The sequence below is a fragment of the Sciurus carolinensis genome, chromosome 10 (assembly GCF_902686445.1).
Source record: "Sciurus carolinensis chromosome 10, mSciCar1.2, whole genome shotgun sequence".
Classification (NCBI taxonomy): Eukaryota; Metazoa; Chordata; class Mammalia; order Rodentia; family Sciuridae; genus Sciurus; species Sciurus carolinensis.
The window spans coordinates 70,364,570-70,384,027 of NC_062222.1; the positions used below are offsets into that span (position 1 = coordinate 70,364,570).

Here is a 19,458-nt window from a genome sequence, read left to right on the forward strand (position 1 = left end):
ACCAATACCAAAAGTAGCAGAAGACAGGAAATAGTTAAAATCAGAGCTGAAATCAACAAAATTGAAACAAAAGAAACAATCGGAAAAATTAACAAAATAAATAGTTGGTTCTTTGAAAAAATAAATAAAATTGATAAACCCTTAGCCACACTAACAAAGAGAAAGAGGGAGAAAACTCAAATTACTAAAATTCAGAATGAACAAGGAAATATCACAACAGACACGAGTGAAATACAAAACATAATTAGAAGCTATTTTGAAAATCTATACTCCAACAAAACAGAAAACCTCGAAGACATCAACAAATTTCTAGAGACATATGAATTACCTAAACTGAACGAGGAGGACAGACACAACTTAAATAAATCAGTTTCAATCAATGAAATAGAAGAGGTCATCAAAAGCCTACCAACAAAGAAAAGTCCAGGACCAGATGGGTTCTCTGCTGAGTTCTACAAAACCTTTAAAGAAGAGCTCATTCCAATACTCCTCAAAATATTCCAAGAAATAGTAGAGGAGGGAACCCTCCCAAACTCGTACTATGAAGCCAATATCACCCTGATACCTAAACCAGAGAGAGACACATCGAGGAAAGAAAATTTCAGACCAATATCCTTAATGAACATCGACGCAAAAATTCTCAACAAAATTTTAGCAAATTGCATACAAAAATATATTAAAAAGATAGTGCACCACGATCAAGTGGGTTTTATCCCAGGGATGCAAGGTTGGTTCAACATTCGGAAATCAATAAATGTCATTCACCATATCAACACTTAAAGTTAAGAATCACATGATTATTTCAATAGATGCAGAAAAAGCATTCGATAAAATACAGCATCCCTTCATGCTCAAAACACTAGAAAAAATTGGGGTAGTGGGAACATTCCTTAACATTATAAAGGCCATCTACGCTAAGCCCATGACCAATATCATTCTAAATGGTGAAAAACTGAAAGTGTTCCCCCTAAAAACTGGAACAAGGCAGGGATGCCCTCTTTCACCACTTCTATTCAACATTGTCCTTGAGACTCTAGCCAGAGCAATTAGACAAACCAAAGAAATTAAAGGGATACGAATTGGAAAAGAAGAACTCAAACTATCCCTGTTCACTGATGACATGATTATATATTTAGAGGAACCTGGAAATTCCACCAGAAAGCTTTTAGAATTCATAAGTGAACTCAGTAAAGTAGCAGGTTACAAGATCAATGCTCATAAATCCAATGCATTTTTATACATAATTGATGAATCTTCAGAAAGAGAAATTAGGAAAACTACCCCATTCACAATAGCATCGAAAAAAATAAAATACTTGGGAATCAATCTCACAAAAGAGGTGAAAGACCTCTACAATGAGAACTACAGAACACTAAAGAAAGAAATTAAAGAAAACCTTAGAAGATGGAAAGATCTCCCACGTTCTTGGATAGGCAGAATTAATATTGTCAAAATGGCCATACTACCTAAAGTGCTAAACAGATTCAATGCAATTCCAATTAAAATCCCCATGATGTACCTTACAGAAATAGAGCAAGCAATCATGAAATTCATCTGGAAGAATAAAAAACCCAGAATATCTAAAGCAATCCTCAGTAGAAAGAGCAAAGCAGGGGGTATCGCAATACCAGATCTTCAACTCTACTACAAAGCAATAGTAACAAAAATGGCATGGTATTGGTACCAAAATAGACAGGTAGATCAATGGTACAGAATAGAGGACATGGACACAAACCCAAATAAATACAATTTTCTCATACTAGACAAAGGGTCCAAAAATATGCAATGGAGAAAAGATAGTCTCTTCAACAAATGGTGCTGGGAAAACTGGAAAACCATATGCAACAGAATGAAATTAAACCCCTATCTCTCACCCTACACAAAACTCAACTCGAAATCGATCAAGGGCCTCGGAATCAGACCAGAGACCCTGCATCTTATAGAAGAAAAAGTAGGTCCAGAGCTTCAATTTGTTGGCTTAGGATCAGACTTCCTTAACAGGACTCCCATAGCACAAGAAATAAAAGCAAGAATCAACAACTGGGATAGATTCAAACTAAAAAGCTTTCTCTCAGCAAAGGAAACTATCAGTAATGTGAAGAGAGAGCCTACAGAGTGGGAGAATATCTTTGCCATTCATACTTCAGATAGAGCACTAATTTCCAGAATCTATAAAGAACTCAAAAAACTCTACACCAAGAATACAAATAATCCAATCAACAAATGGGCTAAGAAAATGAACAGACACTTCACAGAAGAAGATGTACAAGAAATCAATAGATATATGAAAAAATGTTCAACATCTCTAGTAATAAGAGAAATGCAAATCAAAACTACCCTAACATTTCATCTCACCCCAATTAGAATGGCGATTATCAAGAACACAAGCAACAATAGGTGTTGGCAAGGATGCGGGGAAAAAGGTACACTCATACATTGCTGGTGGGGTTGCAAATTAGTGCAGCCACTCTGGAAAGGAGTATGGAGATTCCTCAGAAAGCTTGGAATGGAACCACCATTTGACCCAGCTATCCCACTCCTTGACCTATACCCAAAGGACTTAAAATCAGCATACTACAGAGATACAGCCACATCAATGTTCATTGCTGCTCAATTCACCATAGCCAGATTGTGGAACCAACCTAGATGCCCTTCAGTTGATGAATGGATAAAGAAACTGTGGCATATATATATATAATGGAATATTACTCCGCAATGAAGAATGATAAAATTATGGCATTTGCAGGCAAATGGATGAAATTGGAGAATATCATGCTAAGTGAGATAAACCAATCTCAAAAAACTAAAGGACCAATGATCTCGGTGATAAGCAGATGAGGACATATAATGGGGGGTGGGAGGGGTTAGCGTTAGGGTTAGGGTTAGGTTTAGGTTTAGGGATAAGGAGGGTGATAAGAATGAAGGAAAGAAGGACTGTATAGAGGGAAAAGAGGGGTGGGAGGGGTGGGGGAGAAGGGAAAAAAAATAATAAATCAAACATCATTGCCCTATGTAAATTTATGATTACACAAATGGTATGCCTTGACTCCATGTACAAATAGAGAAACAACATGTATCCCATTTGTATACAATAATAATAATAAAAAAAGAATCTATCACCCCCCCCCCAAAAAAAATGGGGGAATCTGGAGAAGATGAGGGTTAGTCATTGGTTGCTAGACACTTAGACTCAGCTTACTAGTCTTATATTTCTTTTTCATTCTCTGAGGGCTGGGCACTATGTTCAATAAGTCTTCCTTGGATGAACTACTTCAGTGGACATCAGAGAGCAATATGGCCTGCTGATCTCCAGGTCAAAGGCCTCAACTCTCAGCATATCTCTACGTGTGGACCCTTCTCCTCCAAGATGTCCCACACAGTGCCTTGTTTTCTGGTCTTCAGACTTCCTTAAGCCTTCCTTGTGGTGCAACTCTCATATGGATGATTCTTTACTTTTTAAAAATTTGGCAAATATTCAGCAGATATTTATAAAGGGCATAATATGTGTTGAGCATACTTTCAGGCTACTAAACTACATTAGTTAAAAAAAAATAGACAAAAAGCCTGCCCTCCACCCCTGGGAGTTTACATTCTAGTAAGAGAAGAGAGAAAATAAAAAATAAGCAAAAAAAAAAAAAAAAAAAAAAATATATATATATATATATATATATATATTGGAATTAAAGGGCATTTAAAACTTTTAATATGGAAAAATTTTCCTATACAATGTTTAATAATGTTAGTTAAAAGATCTTTTTTCTAATAAATTTTTAAAAGGGAAGAGAAGGAGGTATTTCACAAAATATTTAAAGTGATTGTTAACTTTGTTAACTATTGGAGTTATGGATGCTTTACATTTTCATTTTTGGAACTTCCATTATTTTTGGAGTTTCACCATGCTGTACTTCTCCTTGTTTCCTTCTGAATCTATCCTACATTAAGGTATTTATGTTAAAATATCTGTTTGTACCTTTTTTAAAAATAGTTATTTTTAGTTACACTGCCAACATCCCAATCTCTACTTATCAGTTCTTTTAACATCCCTCAACTGAAAGAATTAAATGCAAACATGGAACAAGATGTTTTAGAAGTTCACTTTTTCAAGTGGAAAAGTTTACGTTAGCTTTAGTTTACGACAAACGGAAAAGAACAGATAATAATGTTTCAAAAGTGAAAGAAACATGTGGAAGAGAAAGACACCTAAAGTGGCACATTTTTGACTTTGTAACTTCATAAAAGCTGTCCAAACTGTGTGACCAAAGAATTCACTTTTAAACTCTTACACACCAATTAAAGTTATGCTACAGCTTAAGGCATCCTTTCCGGTCAGTCCAATTTCTCAGTGAAGGATGGTTAGTACAACCTTGATGTACCTGTCAAACGATGGCTTCTCCCCACAGTCGAAGGCGTCCTGGAGCTCCTTGACAAGATTAGCCTGGCCTGGCAGGCGAAAGAGACCCTCTTCTTTCAGCCCTCTTTGTCGGATAAAGTCCACGCACTGTTCCACCAGCATTGGAGCCAGACGGTTCCCATATCTCTTCTCATAACGGACAGTGTCTTCTAGTTTCTGTCCAAAAATACCTGAAAAAATAAGAATCACAGTGATTTTGAGCAATTTGTTTTCTCTCTCTCTTTTTTTTTTTAAACCCAATATAATGGAAAAACAAAGACTGGAATGCCTGTGAGCACTGGACATTTGTTATTTCACATTATTATACCATCAAATTCATGGTATTTAATCTTTTGGATGGAAAGGCTTTTCCTAGTGCTGCTCCTTTCTCCTGTGCTCCATGTGTAGCTCAAAACCGAAACAGAAATACTGAGCTCAAGATATTCACTTTGAATTAAAAAAAAAAATACATGTAATTTAAATTTTGGGTTTTCTTTTTCTTTGAGCAAGGAATTAAAAGCCAAATGTAGAAATTTTCTGAAAATAATCAAATTTTACTTTGGTTACAGTTTTGTCTTTATGTCCAATTTGAATTTGTAGTCCAAATGCTGTTCATTTCTCTTTTCTCTTTTTGTTTTTAATCAAGTTGTGATGCCATGATTGTCATTAAAGTAATAACACTAGGAAAATAAAAACTGAATGTTCTGCCATATGAAATATTTCAGACAGCATTTGCTCCTGATGACCTTAAACTATTAATGTATTTGAAAGATGAGAATTAAAATTATGAAGCAGTGAATACTAAAAGTGGTGAGGTGGAGTCATGGCGGCTTGCCCTGGCAGAGGGTATTTCATCACTCACATTGTCTGGAATTGCCAGCACACTGTGGTAATAAAGAGCAGGCAGACTTTTAGTTTCACTGCTGACTTTAAAATATCTACAAGCCATGCATTCCTTTCTGAATGTCTCTGGGACTGAACCGGAGTATTCCACCCTTGGCATCCACTGATAGAGACAATGCTTCTAAAATACATTAATATTAGGTAGTAACTTTGCAAAAGTTTTCAACTTGTGAGAAAAGGTGAGAAGGGGCAAACGTGTTACTTCAATTTTTCCAGGTGAAATGAATATCATTAAATGGTTTTATTGGTCTAATGAGTTTCATGAAAAGGGGAGAAATATAAATGCTGTGTTGAAATTTGGAAGTCTCCAAAATGTTTGGGGAATCTTAACAGTCTTTAGGTTAAGGATTTGATAATAACTAGAGATACTTTGCCTTCCCACATATAAAAAAATTATTTATGGATTCAGTAATGCAAAACCATCACAGTCTAAGCAATAAAGACTTGCAACCAAAAGAAATATTCTTAGCCTAGATAAACACAATAACAACAAACAAAATGATTCTACCTCTGGTATCAAATCTAGTACTAAGGGAATTCATAAATTTTTTTTAGGAAGTAAGGTTGAGTGACCTAATATCATTACTCAAGCACATACAAAACAATTAGAAAAGGGCATTTTCTAAGGGCAGCAAAGATTAGACAAGGTAAAAGGTTTATTTAGTTTAATGTGTAGACTTTAGAACAAGCAGTTCCTTGATAATGGTGTATCAAACATTATTCAGTAACTCAACAGTCAATCACATGCCTATTTTCTCTTGGCATCTCTACTCTAGAAGATAGATAAATAACTTCTCCCACTTCTTGTGCAGTGAGGTGACCTTATGGTAGCAATAGTGCTGCCAAGAAATCTCATGGTGCCCTCAGGAAGCTTATTTTACTTGGTGAAAGGAAGTCAGAATTGCTCCTGTTTTTTTTCTTTTTTCTTTCTTTTTGGTATGGAAATTGAACCCAGGGGTTCTTAACCATGGAGTCACATCCCCAACTCTTTTTATTTTTTATTTTGAGATAGGGTCTCACTAAGTTGCTGAGGCTGACTTTGAACCTGTGGTCCTCCTTCCTCATCTCTAGAGCAGCTGGGGTTATAGGCATGTGCCATGGCGCTCAGCCCTGTTTTTTGTTCTTAATGAACTAAGAATGGGAAAATTACAATAACTTGAAAAGAAATCAAGGTGTAGTTATCAAAAGAAAGGAAACACATTCTGGGTGGCAATAACAACAGACAACTACCACAAAAGGCACGGCAGGTATGAGACCAAGAGGTAGCAACATGAACTTCAGGAAGTGCAGGCATTAGATCATGCTTGCTTTCTAGGGCTTGGAGTCATCACTTGGATATTTTTTTAATCCTTCTTTAACTTATAACACAAAACCTGTACATATTTATGGGGTACCTTGTGAGGACTCAATCTATGTACACACTGTATTAAGGTTAAACAAGATTAAATGTATCTATTTCCTTAAACATTTATCATTTCTTTATAGTGAAAACATTAAAAGTCCTTTATTTTAGATTTTTGAAATGTACATTACTATTACTATAGTCATCCTACTGTTCAACAGCACACAAGAACTTCTTGCTCCTAGCTAACTGTAACATAGCAGCCATTGATGAATCTCTCTCTTCATTCCTCTTCTGCCCCTGGTATAAACCATTCTATTCTCAACTTCTATGAGACCAGCTCCCTTAGATTCTTCTTGTGAGATCATTGTGCTACTTGTTTATCTGTGTCCTGCTTCTTTCACTTATCATAACAATCTCCACTTCCATCCATGCTGTAAAGGACAGAACTTCATTCTTTTTAGTGCTGGGATTATGAGTGTAATAATGGGTGAGTTTTATTTCTTTCCTTATGTCTTGTAACAGTTCCTTTGTTATTTCTGAATCCTCTTCAATAAATGTTACTCTTATAATCAGGAGAAAATTTTTTTAAAAAAAGGATTCTGTGGTATATATTTACTACATTTTCTTCAGCCATTCATCAGTCCATGGATGCTTAGGTTGTTTCCATTTCTTGGCTATTGTTTACAATGCTACAATAAACTTGGAAGTACAGATTCTCCACAGCATATTGATTTCATTTCCTCTGAGTATATATACATAGCAGCTGAGGGAACAGTGGATTATGTGGTAGTTCAATTTTTAATGTTTCAAGGTAACTCCTTATTGTTTTCCATAAAGGCTGTACTAATTTACATTCCCACCACCAAGTGTACAAGGGTTCTCTTTTCTCCAAATCCTCACCAGCAATTGTTGTTGTTTGTCTTTTTAATGATCGCCATTCTTACTGAAGTGTAGTAATATCTCATTGTGGTTTTAATTTGCACTTCCCAGATTACTAGTGATGTAGAGCATTTTTTCACATTGCTGTTTGTTATTTGTATGTCTTCTCTTGAGAAATGTCTATTTATGTCTATTGCCCAATTTTTAATCAGGTTTTTTTTTTTCTATTGAGTTTTCTGGGTTTCTTATATATTCTGGATATGAATCCCTTTTCAGATATGTAGTCAAGTTTGCAAATTTGCAAGTATTGCCTTCTATTCTGTAGGCTGTCTCTTCACTCTGTAATCCCATTTGCTGTGCAGAAGCATTTTAGTTTGATGTAATCCCATTTATCTATTTTTTGCATTGTGGACCTTGTGCTTTTGAGGTCTTATCCAAAAAAGTCCTTGCCCATTTCACTGTCCTAAAATGTTTCCCTATGTTTTCTTCTTGTAGTTTGATAATTTTGTGTCTCATGTTTAAATCTTTAGTCTAATTTAATTTGATTTTTGTAACTGATAAGAGATAGGGGTCTAGTTTCATTCTTTTGGATATGGATATCCAATTTTCCCAGTCCTCTTTATTTAAAAGACTATCTTTTCTCCAATGCATGTTCTTAGCCCCTTCATCAAAAATCAGTTGGTTGTAGATGTGAGGATTTATGCCTAGGCTCTCTATTGGTGTCTGGGTTCAATACCATGCTATATTGATTATTATAGCTTTGCAGTATATTTTGAAGTCAGGCAGTATAATGCCTCCTTCTTTCAATTATTACTCATTTTCTAGTAATTTATAATATTGGTAAATTCTTAAAATGAGTAAAATAGTTATCTTTATTATTCTTTTAAAAGTGATGATTGCTAAGCTATACTTAGGTATGCCAGGAATGCTACCAGTTTACCTGCATATTCTCTCAGGTAAAGTTCATAGCACCCCATGATGTAGGCTCCACCTCTACTCTAATATCATAGCCAAGGAGCTTGAACCAAGAAGTAGGAAGTGACTTGCCAAAGGTCACACAGCTAGTAACTGGAGGGGCTAAGTTTGCTCACAGGAGGAGAATTTCAGAGTCACTCTGTAGTTACATTGTATGCATAATGACTGAAGACAGTGATGGAGAAGAAATCTGACTCTACCTGACTTTCTGATCTCAGTCCCTCTCCTCATTATGCTAAGAAAATGTGAATTGTGGTAAAGGTGAGAATAAAAAGAAGGAGAAGGAAAAATCTGTGGCATTTCAGCGAGCATGCTGCCCAAGGAAACAATTTCGTTATGTAAAGCTGATTCCTGTTTAGCAATATTATATAAAAAAGGTAAAACGTAAAAATTTTGCACAGATGATTAGAAATCCCCATGGAAAATTATAGCTTTCTGCTGTACAACTGGTTTTGCAAAGAATGAGTAAGGACTTGTAATAGGTGTGTACTCCCGATTCTGAAGCCTTGGAAATAGAATGTGCCAAGAGTGTCTGACTTACAGTGGTAGGTGTAGGTCAACCTCCTTCATAAAAATTTCTTTTGTGAGGAAAGTTACTAATGGAAAAAAATTAATTAATTTAAAAAAATCTGCTTTAAAATTTTCCTTGAAGGAGCAGTGAAATTTCAAATTTTAAAATGAACACAAAAGCACAAAGGTCATGAGCTTCCCCTAACTAGCAGCATGGGGAAAGGACACACTGATTAGTAGATTATTAACAAAAATATTCCCTGTGGTGTTGGTCATGCAAACAATCCAGTTATGCCCATCTATATTCCTGGTGAAGTTTCACACTCCCTGACAGTATTGTCCCTGGAATTTCTGGGTGACAAAAGTATGTTATGCTTACTTCCCCTGAAAGCACATTGATGGTGCCATAAAGCATCAACCAGAAAGTGACTTTTTGCTGGACTGAGAAGGTAAGTCACACAGGTGAATTTATTATACATGTGGGAAGTTCTTTCAGTTGTAGCGTACGAGACAGACTTCCTAACACCTTCAGGATTTGTGCGACTTCTCCTTAACATGTGATTCATGTACCCAATAGTTTGAAGCAGTCTGTCAAGTTAGAGAGTGTGATCAGATAAATACATCCAAATTCCATCCTTTCTAAAAATAAATAAATAAATACAAAGCCAAGTCTACTTGGACACTCCATGCCCTGTAGCTACTTAACAACTCTTTTGTTGGTTCCTGGTTAAGTTATAACTCTAGTTCCATTTCATCATTTTCTATCCATTTGTAATCTATTGCAATTTGGCTGACTCTGTCATTCCACTAAGTGGCATTTTCTGACAGTCACCAACAACTTCCTAGTGACCATATCATTGATAGCCATGTTTGTGTTTTATATTACTTTCTGCCTCACTCCCCCTAAAATTCTGTTTTGCTCTTGTTCCTGACACTTCCCCTTGACATAATTCTTGCTTCTCAGAAGGCCCCAGTCTCTTGCTTGATGAGGAGACCTAACACACCCTTTCCGAGTCTAGCATTGTCTAAACTCTCTCCCTATCCCTATTTTCACTTTACTTCATACAGTATCTCTCCTGAACTCCATTTAATCTCACCTCATATAAATTGTTCCCAAATTTGTATCTTAATTTGGGCTGTTGTTATGATTTCTAACATTAGATTTCTAAAAGTACATTAAACATTTCAACATGGACATCTTAAAGCAATCTCATGTGCCAATGTTTTAAAACAAGCTATGTCATATTTTCTTTAAAATCTTTTCTACTTCCTGCAGTCTTAATGTTGCTTATTGGTGCCAACTGTCCACACACATCATTGCATTGCCATCTGAGATTCAACCTAGATTCTTCTTCCTTTCATGCCACTTACATAACCCCCATGTTGTTTACTGTTTTAGTCAGCTTTTTCACCACTGTGGCTAAAAGACCTGACCCACACAATTTTAGGAGAGGAAGAGTTTATCTGAGGGCTTATGGTTTCAGTGTTCTCAGTCCATAGAAGGCCGGCTCCATTCCTCAGGGCTCAAAGTGAGGCAGAATATCATGGCAGAAGAGTGTGGCAGAGGGAAACAGCTCACATGGTGATCAGGAAGCAGAGAGTGTCTCCACTCTCCAGATACAAAATATATACTCCATAGCCACGCCCCCAGTGAACCACTTCCTCCAGCCACACCCCGCTTGCCTCCAATTACCACTCAATTAATCCCATCAGGGATCAATTCACTGATTAAATTAAGGTTATAGCCCAATCATTTCTCCTCCAAACCTCCTTGCATTGTCTCACCTGTGAGTTTTGGGAGACACCAAATCTAAATCATAACATATCTATGAACTCCTTGCTCCTGCATAAGATTAGATATTTCTTATATGAATTTTGAAGAGAAGATATCTCAACCCAGGAAAATGCTGCCACAGTGATCTCTGTAATATTTCAATTTGATTATTCCACTCTTCTGTTCATAATTCCCAATGGTGCCCATTTGCCTATCTTTGCAACCAAATTCTCTTTCATGAAATAACGTTGCCATAATCTGATTTTGGCCATTCAATCAAGAAAAATTTATGTAGCACCTGTTGTGTGCCTAGCACTGTGCCATATCCACTCTTGTTTTTGCTGTGTCCTCACAAACAAAAGGCTCTCAAACTATACTGAACTACTACTGGTTGTTTCCTATATAGAGTGTATCATGTCTTAATATTCTCTTTGTGTAAGTAGCTCCTGTCTTTGTGAATCAGACTAGGGAAGCTTATCCTGCTAGGTTCAATGTGAATTATCTCCTGTGTCAAGTCCTTATTGACATTTCCTCAACCCCCAGCTCAGCTTCACATGTTTCTTCTTTGATTCCTTAACACATTGTTTTGTAATTATTTATTTAGATGCCCATCTGTACTGGACTAGTCCCTTAATCATCAAAAGAAGATTACTCTTCTATAATTGTTATAATAAAAATAATTATAATATACTTATCATGGTTATTATAAATAATATTGGAAAATAGCCTATCCTATAGGCTATAGGAAAATAAGTCTATCCTATAAACTCCAGGGAGGTTTCAATAAATTTCCCTGAGTACCACAGACACAGGATTAAACTGGGGTTGCTCCAGGTCTAAAGGACTCTAGGGATTGTACTGGTGGAGGATCCCTTATCTGAAATTCTTGGGACCCAAAGTGTTTTAGATTTCAGATTTTGGAAGATTTTGAAAGATCTGCAGACACATAATGAGATATCTTGGCAATGGGACCCAAGTCTAAACACCAAATTCACTCGTGTTCCATATACATTTTATAGTCATAGCCTGAGATTGATGTTATGCAATATTTTCAATAATTTTGTGCATGAAACAAAGTTTTCATGATGTAGAATTGGATTTGTGGTTCTCATGTTATGGATAATCACCCTATACTCTGTTTACCCTAGGAAAGGCCTCTGGTTTATATCCTTGGAATTAATATAAAGATGGATGAGGCACAGGTGTTCTGCAAATATTTGTGGAATAATGAATGCATGAAAACAAAACACTTCACCTCCCTAATTATAGAAAATAAATGAATAATTCCACTGTAAAATGAAACTCTTTAGAAATAGTATTTAGGTTCTGATATTAATTTCTGTAGAAACCTAAAAATAAAAGAATCCTTGGTTTACCGAGGAAAAGTCAGAAATTAAAAACTTCTTGGTTGTTGCTCAAATTCCCTGCTATTGGTAATTATGGATTTTTCTGTCCTTTCTTGTCTACAGATCACAAGGTTGGCCATAGCAGGAATTCACTTTGATTTTCCCTTCTACTGACCACAGCTCTGCTAACAGGATAAATATGGTTTCACCAGGACTGTAAGAATTTTCAGAGGACTTTTTCCCTTGGAAAATGTGCAAATTAAACTAAGACATCCTTTTTAGTACAAAACTAAAAAGTTAAACCTCACTTTAGTCTGTTAACAGCTTTCTATGTGGCCAAAAAAATCCTTTGTAAGTAGAAAATATTTACTCCAAGGAGGAAAGAGTCATAATAACCAAGAAATGGTTGGTAGAACTTGGTTTCTTTTCATAAATGGAATGGGGAAAAAAGAAGAAAAGTAAATACCTGGAAAAGTGAAGAAAGTGTTTTCAGATGAACATAGTGACATAGTGGCCTAGGTTTGAGGCCAGTGGAGCAATTAGAGACAACATTTAACCCAGGTACCTGCCATACAATTTGCATGTGCTTTCCTATTTGACACTCACAGATCTCCTTTAAAGGGGTCTCTCTTCCACAACCAGAAAAACAGATTCAAGGATGCTAGGTGACCCGCCACAGGTCTACAAAGAAGTAGGTATGAGTTAGGAACCCAGGTACATATGATTCTAAAGTCTTCTTCATTCCACTCTGCTATGTTGGTTCAATTCAGACATGTTCTCATAGGCATGCTGTGTATGCTTTCAGGATCATATAGGAGAATATCTGATTTCATGTTCTTCAGGTGAATCACTGACAAGACTATGGTCAGTCTTTTGTTCATTGACACCTAGCACATCATACAAAATTTGGTATAGTGTTTTTCACAAGTTAAGTAATTACTTGCTTATGTTTCTTTATTCTCAGTGAGTTCAAATTCATAGATTCGTGGCAAGCTGTTTTGTTTATCTTCTCATCTCCAGCATCATTTGGTAGAGGTTCAACAAAACTTTGATATACAAACTAATGAGGTACTCATTAACAACATGGTTTAAAAATATATGAATTTGGACAGTAGCATTTTGTTGGACAAATCAATTTCCATAAATATGATTACAGCACAAACAACCTATAATAAATATTAATGTTGGCTTTATGGTAACCACCATAAAGTTTCTATTTTGATTCATTAGTAACTATGGTCTAGCAGGAAAAGAGTAATACTGTACATCATGTGTTTGCAATCAATCTTGAATCCCTGATTGAATAGAACTATTGTTATACTTCACTTTGGGAGGAAACAATTGTGTGTGTGTGTGTGTGTGTGTGTGTGTGTGTGTGTGTGTGCAGCCACGTGAGGTGGCTATAAGGATACAATGGCAAAAAGTCAGCATATATGACACATAAGGGCTACAGTGTAAGGAACATTATTGGTAAACAGAAAAGGCTTGATAAAGAAGCGAACAATGTTAAACAAAGGGCAAAATTTGGATGCACAAAGGAGGAGAAAGCAGAGGGGTCAGTGAACAGACAAAGAGGTGTTGCAAAATGTGTTCAGGGAGAAAGAGTAAGTCAGTCTAGGGAAATAGTGGATTTATACCCCAGGTAATAGTTGGAATTGGTTAGCAGGTATTGATTGTTAGGCAAAATAGAATTTCCTCCTTGGGGCAATAGGGATTCATAAAAACTTTTTGAGCTGTGGAATGTTGCTTGACAACATGTTTTAAGAATACAAGTTGAGCAATGCTTCATAAAATGGACTGTGCTTTGATGGAATTTGCCAAGAACACTGGCGGTAGAATAGAAGTGAGGATGAATGCTATCTTGAATAGTCACTGCTTAGGTTAAAGTTGCATGCAGGAAACAAGGTACAGAGAACCAAGGCAAAGGAAATAGAAATGAGACTCCAAGAATGCAAGGAAGGACAAAGCAGCAGGGCATGAGCACTTGGTGGCCATGGTGAATAAAAAACCCTTTCCAAGAAAGGGGCAACTCAGGGGAAAACAATGAGATGAAGTCAGTTTAAAAATTGACTCTCATTTTCCAGGATGATAACAATCAAGCATTCTAGCCTATTATGGTTGAACATAAGTGTTCAAGACCCACAGTGTTATGCATTTCCAGGTAACCAGAGCATAGGATTTTCTTCCTGACATGAGTTTTGTAGAGGTAATATAAATTTAGAATTTCAAGTCCGACAGGGTTAAAAATGCATCACAATCTTTCGCGCCACAGAACGTAAATTCAAAGTACCACAATCCCCAACTTCCTGCCTAAAGGATGTTTTTTGGCTACTAGGTTTTAAAAACCACTGGGAAAGCATTTTTAGTGACCTTAATTAGTTTCAGAACAAAGAAAGAGAGATGAAAAGGGCAGTAAAGAACAGCAAAGGTCTGGAGGAGAAAGGCACTCTGAGAAGTGGGTTTCAGCTTGCACAGCATGCAAGCTGGGCTATGACCAAGGAGGACTCTGAAAACTTCACCCAACTCCATCCACCATTCTGACCGAATTTCTAAAGCTAGTGGAAATGTAGAATCCTCTTCTTCTGTTGGTTTACCCTTGACAAAAATAAATAAATAAAATTAAAATATATATACATACACACACACATATATATATATGTATGTATATAATTTATATATATGTGTGTATATATATATAAAATGTGGATCAGGAAAAATAGCAGCTAACAACTATGTCAACAATTTTTCCCTCTGGGCACTTTTCCTAGCTTCACACACTCTCTTTCCTGCTTTGCTTGAAATGACTTAAGCAGATGCAAAAAGAGTGCAGAAACTCAGGCGGGTTTCTCAAAAACACTTGAGTACCCAGGAGATTTAATATGGCACAAAAGACATGCTCTTCTTAAGGTGGCATGGTATGGGAACCCAGGACCAAGAGGGAAGTTCATTCTTTCTAGCAGCAAGCCTTCAATAAAGATGAACTTACAACTGCCTGCATTTCAAGCTCTGCAACCATGACGTACGAGTGCAGCACAGAAACCACATGGCAGCCACACGTGGGGTGCAGAAGCTGGGCACTTTTATCCCTGAGCCCCATTGCAGAACTGCAGTCACAGCTGCAGCCAAGGCACCAGACAGAGGCTGAATGCTCCCTGCATCTCCTCTTTTTTTCTGGTTCTGACAGAAAGCAGAGTACAGCTTGGTAAAGAAGCACCTCTTAATCACTGACTTGAATGCTGAACATTCCCCAAACTACTGAGAAAGGAAAAACTTTAAAAATAGCCCTGAAGAGATGATAGATGGCAGCTCTTTCCTGTGCCTATTGCCCTGTGCCAGCCCTTGGGGATGCAGGCATCAGTATTTAAGGAAAAAAGGAAGAAGAGAAGGGAACAGGAACCTGTTTCCAGGGATTCCTGCAGATCTGCTGTACCATTGGAGGAGGAAAGGTGGAAAAGGTAAAAAATGCCTTGCTTTGTCCTTCAGAGTTACATTCAGAATACCCAAACTTCTCACGCTACTGCTAACATATATGGGAAAGAAATGAAAAGAGAAATGTCCTTTAAGCAATTAGTCCATGAGTCTTTTCCATCTGTCATTGTCAAGGTCTCTGTCAATGATTCAATCTAACAGTATTCATGAACTTGCCAGAGACTGATAAAATAAAAGATAAAAAATATGTATTTAATTTTCTTTATGGATGACAGAGAAATAATACAATTCCTTACTGCTAACATATGACAGTGGTCATAGCAGATCTGAGAAAGACTCAGAAGGTATCAGGGTCTTGTTAATAAAAGTTTCCACTGCATTTTGTGTATTTGATTTTTCTTACTTTGCTGCTTTATCTTTTTGTTGTTGTTGTTATTGTCGGTTACTAAATAAGGAAGATTAATTAAAAGGTGGTAGATCAAAGAATAAAGGAGAAAGGAATAACCTTTCATTCAACTCAGCTCCTGACTAAATTATTGGCTCACTAAATTTCACATTAAGATTCTAATTACTTAGTTTCTATTTAAACAGTCATTCTCTTTAATTATTCTCATTTTAAGGCAAAAGAAAATTTTCAAATGTTTCTACACAAAAACTTTTCCTGAAAACATTTCATTTTACTTTTACTGTACCCTTTAACCCTCCCAAAATAAGTCAATTCAGAAATATCTTAGTTTCTTTTATTGATCATAAATTGTCATAATTGCCCACCTTGCTCTTGACAGTTCTTATCTTTGCACTTTCCCAATGTCATCTTATGAGGCAAGGTTATTCTTTTCTCTAGCCAATATTATATGATATAGTTGGAAGCCTCCTGAAAAGGGGTCACCACAGATAATCTGATTATCAAAATTGTCTCAGCAGGGGAGGTGAGGTAGGCATGGGCAGCCAGAACCAAATCCGAAGTGTTGGGACACAGAACAGGGATTTACGAGGGACCTGTCTCAAGGGGTCAGAATGGCTGCTTGATTTGGGTCTGAGAAGGGCCCAAGAGAGCTTTGGCCCCTCCTTTCAGGACAGTCAGTCCAGCTTGCTTAGCTCCCTGTCATTCAATGTGATCCTTATAGGACCACCGTTCTTTAAGCCACACCTACCCTGCCCACTCACAGACAGTAACAGACAGATCAATATGAACCTTGAAAAATAAGTATAGACAGGCAAGGAAACACCCAAATCACTCTCACACAGTTCTAAACTCTTGGTTTCCCAAGTTCCCCTTTATCTGAGCATAAACAGATTTAAAGCATGAGAGAATATATGTTTATTTATGAAAAGAACATTAGCATATCATCTACCTACCTTTCCGAAAACTAAAACACCGTTTGATTCTTCTGTATGTGGCTTTAGGGATGAACGGAGTTGAAGCTAAGGCACCTGAGGGGCGACCCCCAGAATTTCGGTCTTCAGGCATCATACAGACCCCAAGTTCTGAGACCCGATCAGGCTTCTTTAAAACCTGCCTTTGTGTGGAAACTCACAGCCACTCCTTCTCATGTTTGTTTGTTAGGTTTGAAGTGCTGATTCCTAGAACTCCAAGGTTTTGATCATCCAGGTCCTGGGTTAAGAATAAGTTACCAACTCTCCCTTACTCCTTTTTGGCAAAAAAACAAAAAACAACAACAACAAAAAACCCCACTTCCTTTTCTTTTTCCTAATCCAGGGAGTTTTAAAGATAGTTTTTTTCAGTATCTGCAGACATTCCAAAATGTCACAGGCAAAGAACTGCAGCAAAGTATACCCCCATCCAAACAGCAGGGAGTGTTGTGTTTTGTTTTGTTTTATTAAGAACTATCTTCTCAGCTGGACTGAGATTCCTCTGGAAAGGTCAGCAAATAGCCCTGTGCAAGGGGAAAGAGGAACAATGACAAAAAAGGCCCCTCAGGAACACTTCAGGACTGTCCTTGCTGGCTCCTTTCATCTGAGCACAAGGGGAGGAAAATCATGGCACCTTCTCCAGAAAGCATTTCAGTGCATGATAGATCCCTCGCAAAGGACTCCCCTGTTCCTTTTATAGCACCCCTCATCCTTTGATGCTCTCTGCAGGCTGCTCCCTTTTCCCTTCTGTCTTCCAGCTCCCCAGGGAATCACCATGTCAGAATAGTCCAGTGCCCATTCCAGGAGGCTCCTGGCTGTGCAGGGAGGCGGAGGCTTTGCAGGGAGCTTCTCCTCCCCCTCCTCCTGCTCCGTCTCCCCTTTTCTCAATGAGAGCTGGGCGGGCACTGGCAGGGCTGCGGCTGCCTCGTCACAGCTGTGGCTGCTGCTGCCTTCAGTGCCCGCTGGTCACATGCAGCAGGTGCAGTCACAACATGAGGGGAGGAGGGAGACTGCCACACTGCCATGCCACCCCTTTCCTCTCCTTTTGACTTTGCATTGACCTCTTAGCTGAACTCTTGTCTTGTGCAGCAGCTCTACAGCTGGCTGGTCCTGCCCCTCCAGAAATCACAGAGCACCAAAATATTCCTGGGGGTAAACCTTTTGCTCTCTCTGTTCTACATTTATTCTCTTCCTGCACAAGATTGACATCTTCTCAGATCTTGTGCAGTTGAATCACTTTGTGAGTGTGTGTGCAAATTTAATGTGGATATCCTTAAAACACACATATTACACACACACACACACACACACACACACACACACATCAGTGTCTGTAAAATAAAAGTAAATCCTAGCAAAGAATCTATAGGTATAACCACAAAGCAAATCAACTTATGTATCTGTGTATACTAATACAGCAATATGGATTCCTCTGGTTATGGTTTGAAAATCAATTCAAAAAAGCACACAGCTTTTCTACCCAGCCCCCACATCCACCAATCCTTGCAGTCCTACTCACTGAATAATTTACTCATTGGGTTAATCATTCATCTACCTGGCTGTTCCATAAGCAGATTTGGAATGCTAGTGCTTTCACCCCAAATGACCCCCAACGCCTCTTTTCTCCAGTCCAGCTATTCAATCAGAGCTTCACAAAACTGAAGAGTGCCAACAAGTCACTCTCATTAACCACATCACTGCTCTTACCAGCAGCCCAGGTAGGTGAGACTATGTCATTTAGTGGGTCCAGTAAGTATAACTTGGTACCACAAAGGCAGACGCAGTGCTCACCTGAAAGTACCTGAACCAGAAGGAAAACTCAGGCACCTGTGCATGGATACGAAGTGAAAACTTGTCATCACAAGATTTTGGAACTGGGAAGGTAATACAGTTCTGTCTTGTTTACTTATGTTATTAGTGAGCAAACTAAAGGCAAGGGAAGTAAAACCAGATTTCCAAGATCACACAGCTGGCCTTGTCTGAGCAAAGTCACACCATCACTAAACTAAACCTTGCTTTCCCATATGCTGATTATGCATCATGGAAGTTATTAAAAAGAATACTTTTATTTTATAGTCAGAACTTTAACCCAATTCTTCTCATAAGGAGACAGAAATAAACAAAAGAAAACTAATTTTGTGACTAGCTAAAGTAAGGCTAAACATTTAGATCTAATGAGCAGATTAGTGGATTTTTACACTTCTCTGATCTTGGACTAAGCACATTCAAGAACAATGCCTCAAAAACAATTGGAAATAAACCCAATATAATAACGATCAAAAAGCAAACAACAATATCAACAAAAGGGAAGGGGGAAGAAAAATCACTAAACGAACATTTCCAAAACTAAAGAAATGTTTTGGCATCCCAATTTTTGGATTTACTTTTGAGCAGACACCACAGACCTCTTAGCATTGTTAACAGGGAAACAACTGTTTATGGGTGGTTTTCAGCAAATGGCACAAAGTTGAAGTATCCAGATTCAGATATTAGGCTAAGGAATTAAAAGGGAAAATCTCCTTTCCACATTGTC

General features: G+C 37.5%; 1 protein-coding gene across 5 annotated transcripts in view; it reads right to left on the bottom strand.

Annotated features, from left to right (window-relative positions):
• Positions 1–19,458, bottom strand: part of Arhgap24 (Rho GTPase activating protein 24) — an 807,091-nt gene that overhangs the window by 51,979 nt on the left and 735,654 nt on the right. For 4 of the 5 annotated variants that reach the window (XM_047566946.1, XM_047566945.1, XM_047566948.1 and 1 more), the window contains one exon: positions 4,374–4,581. In XM_047566946.1, the coding sequence (XP_047422902.1) occupies positions 4,374–4,581 (208 nt within the window). Of the gene's footprint in view, positions 1–4,373; positions 4,582–16,910; positions 17,777–19,458 lie in introns of those variants that run through there. The other variant, XM_047566947.1, reaches the window with a different exon arrangement.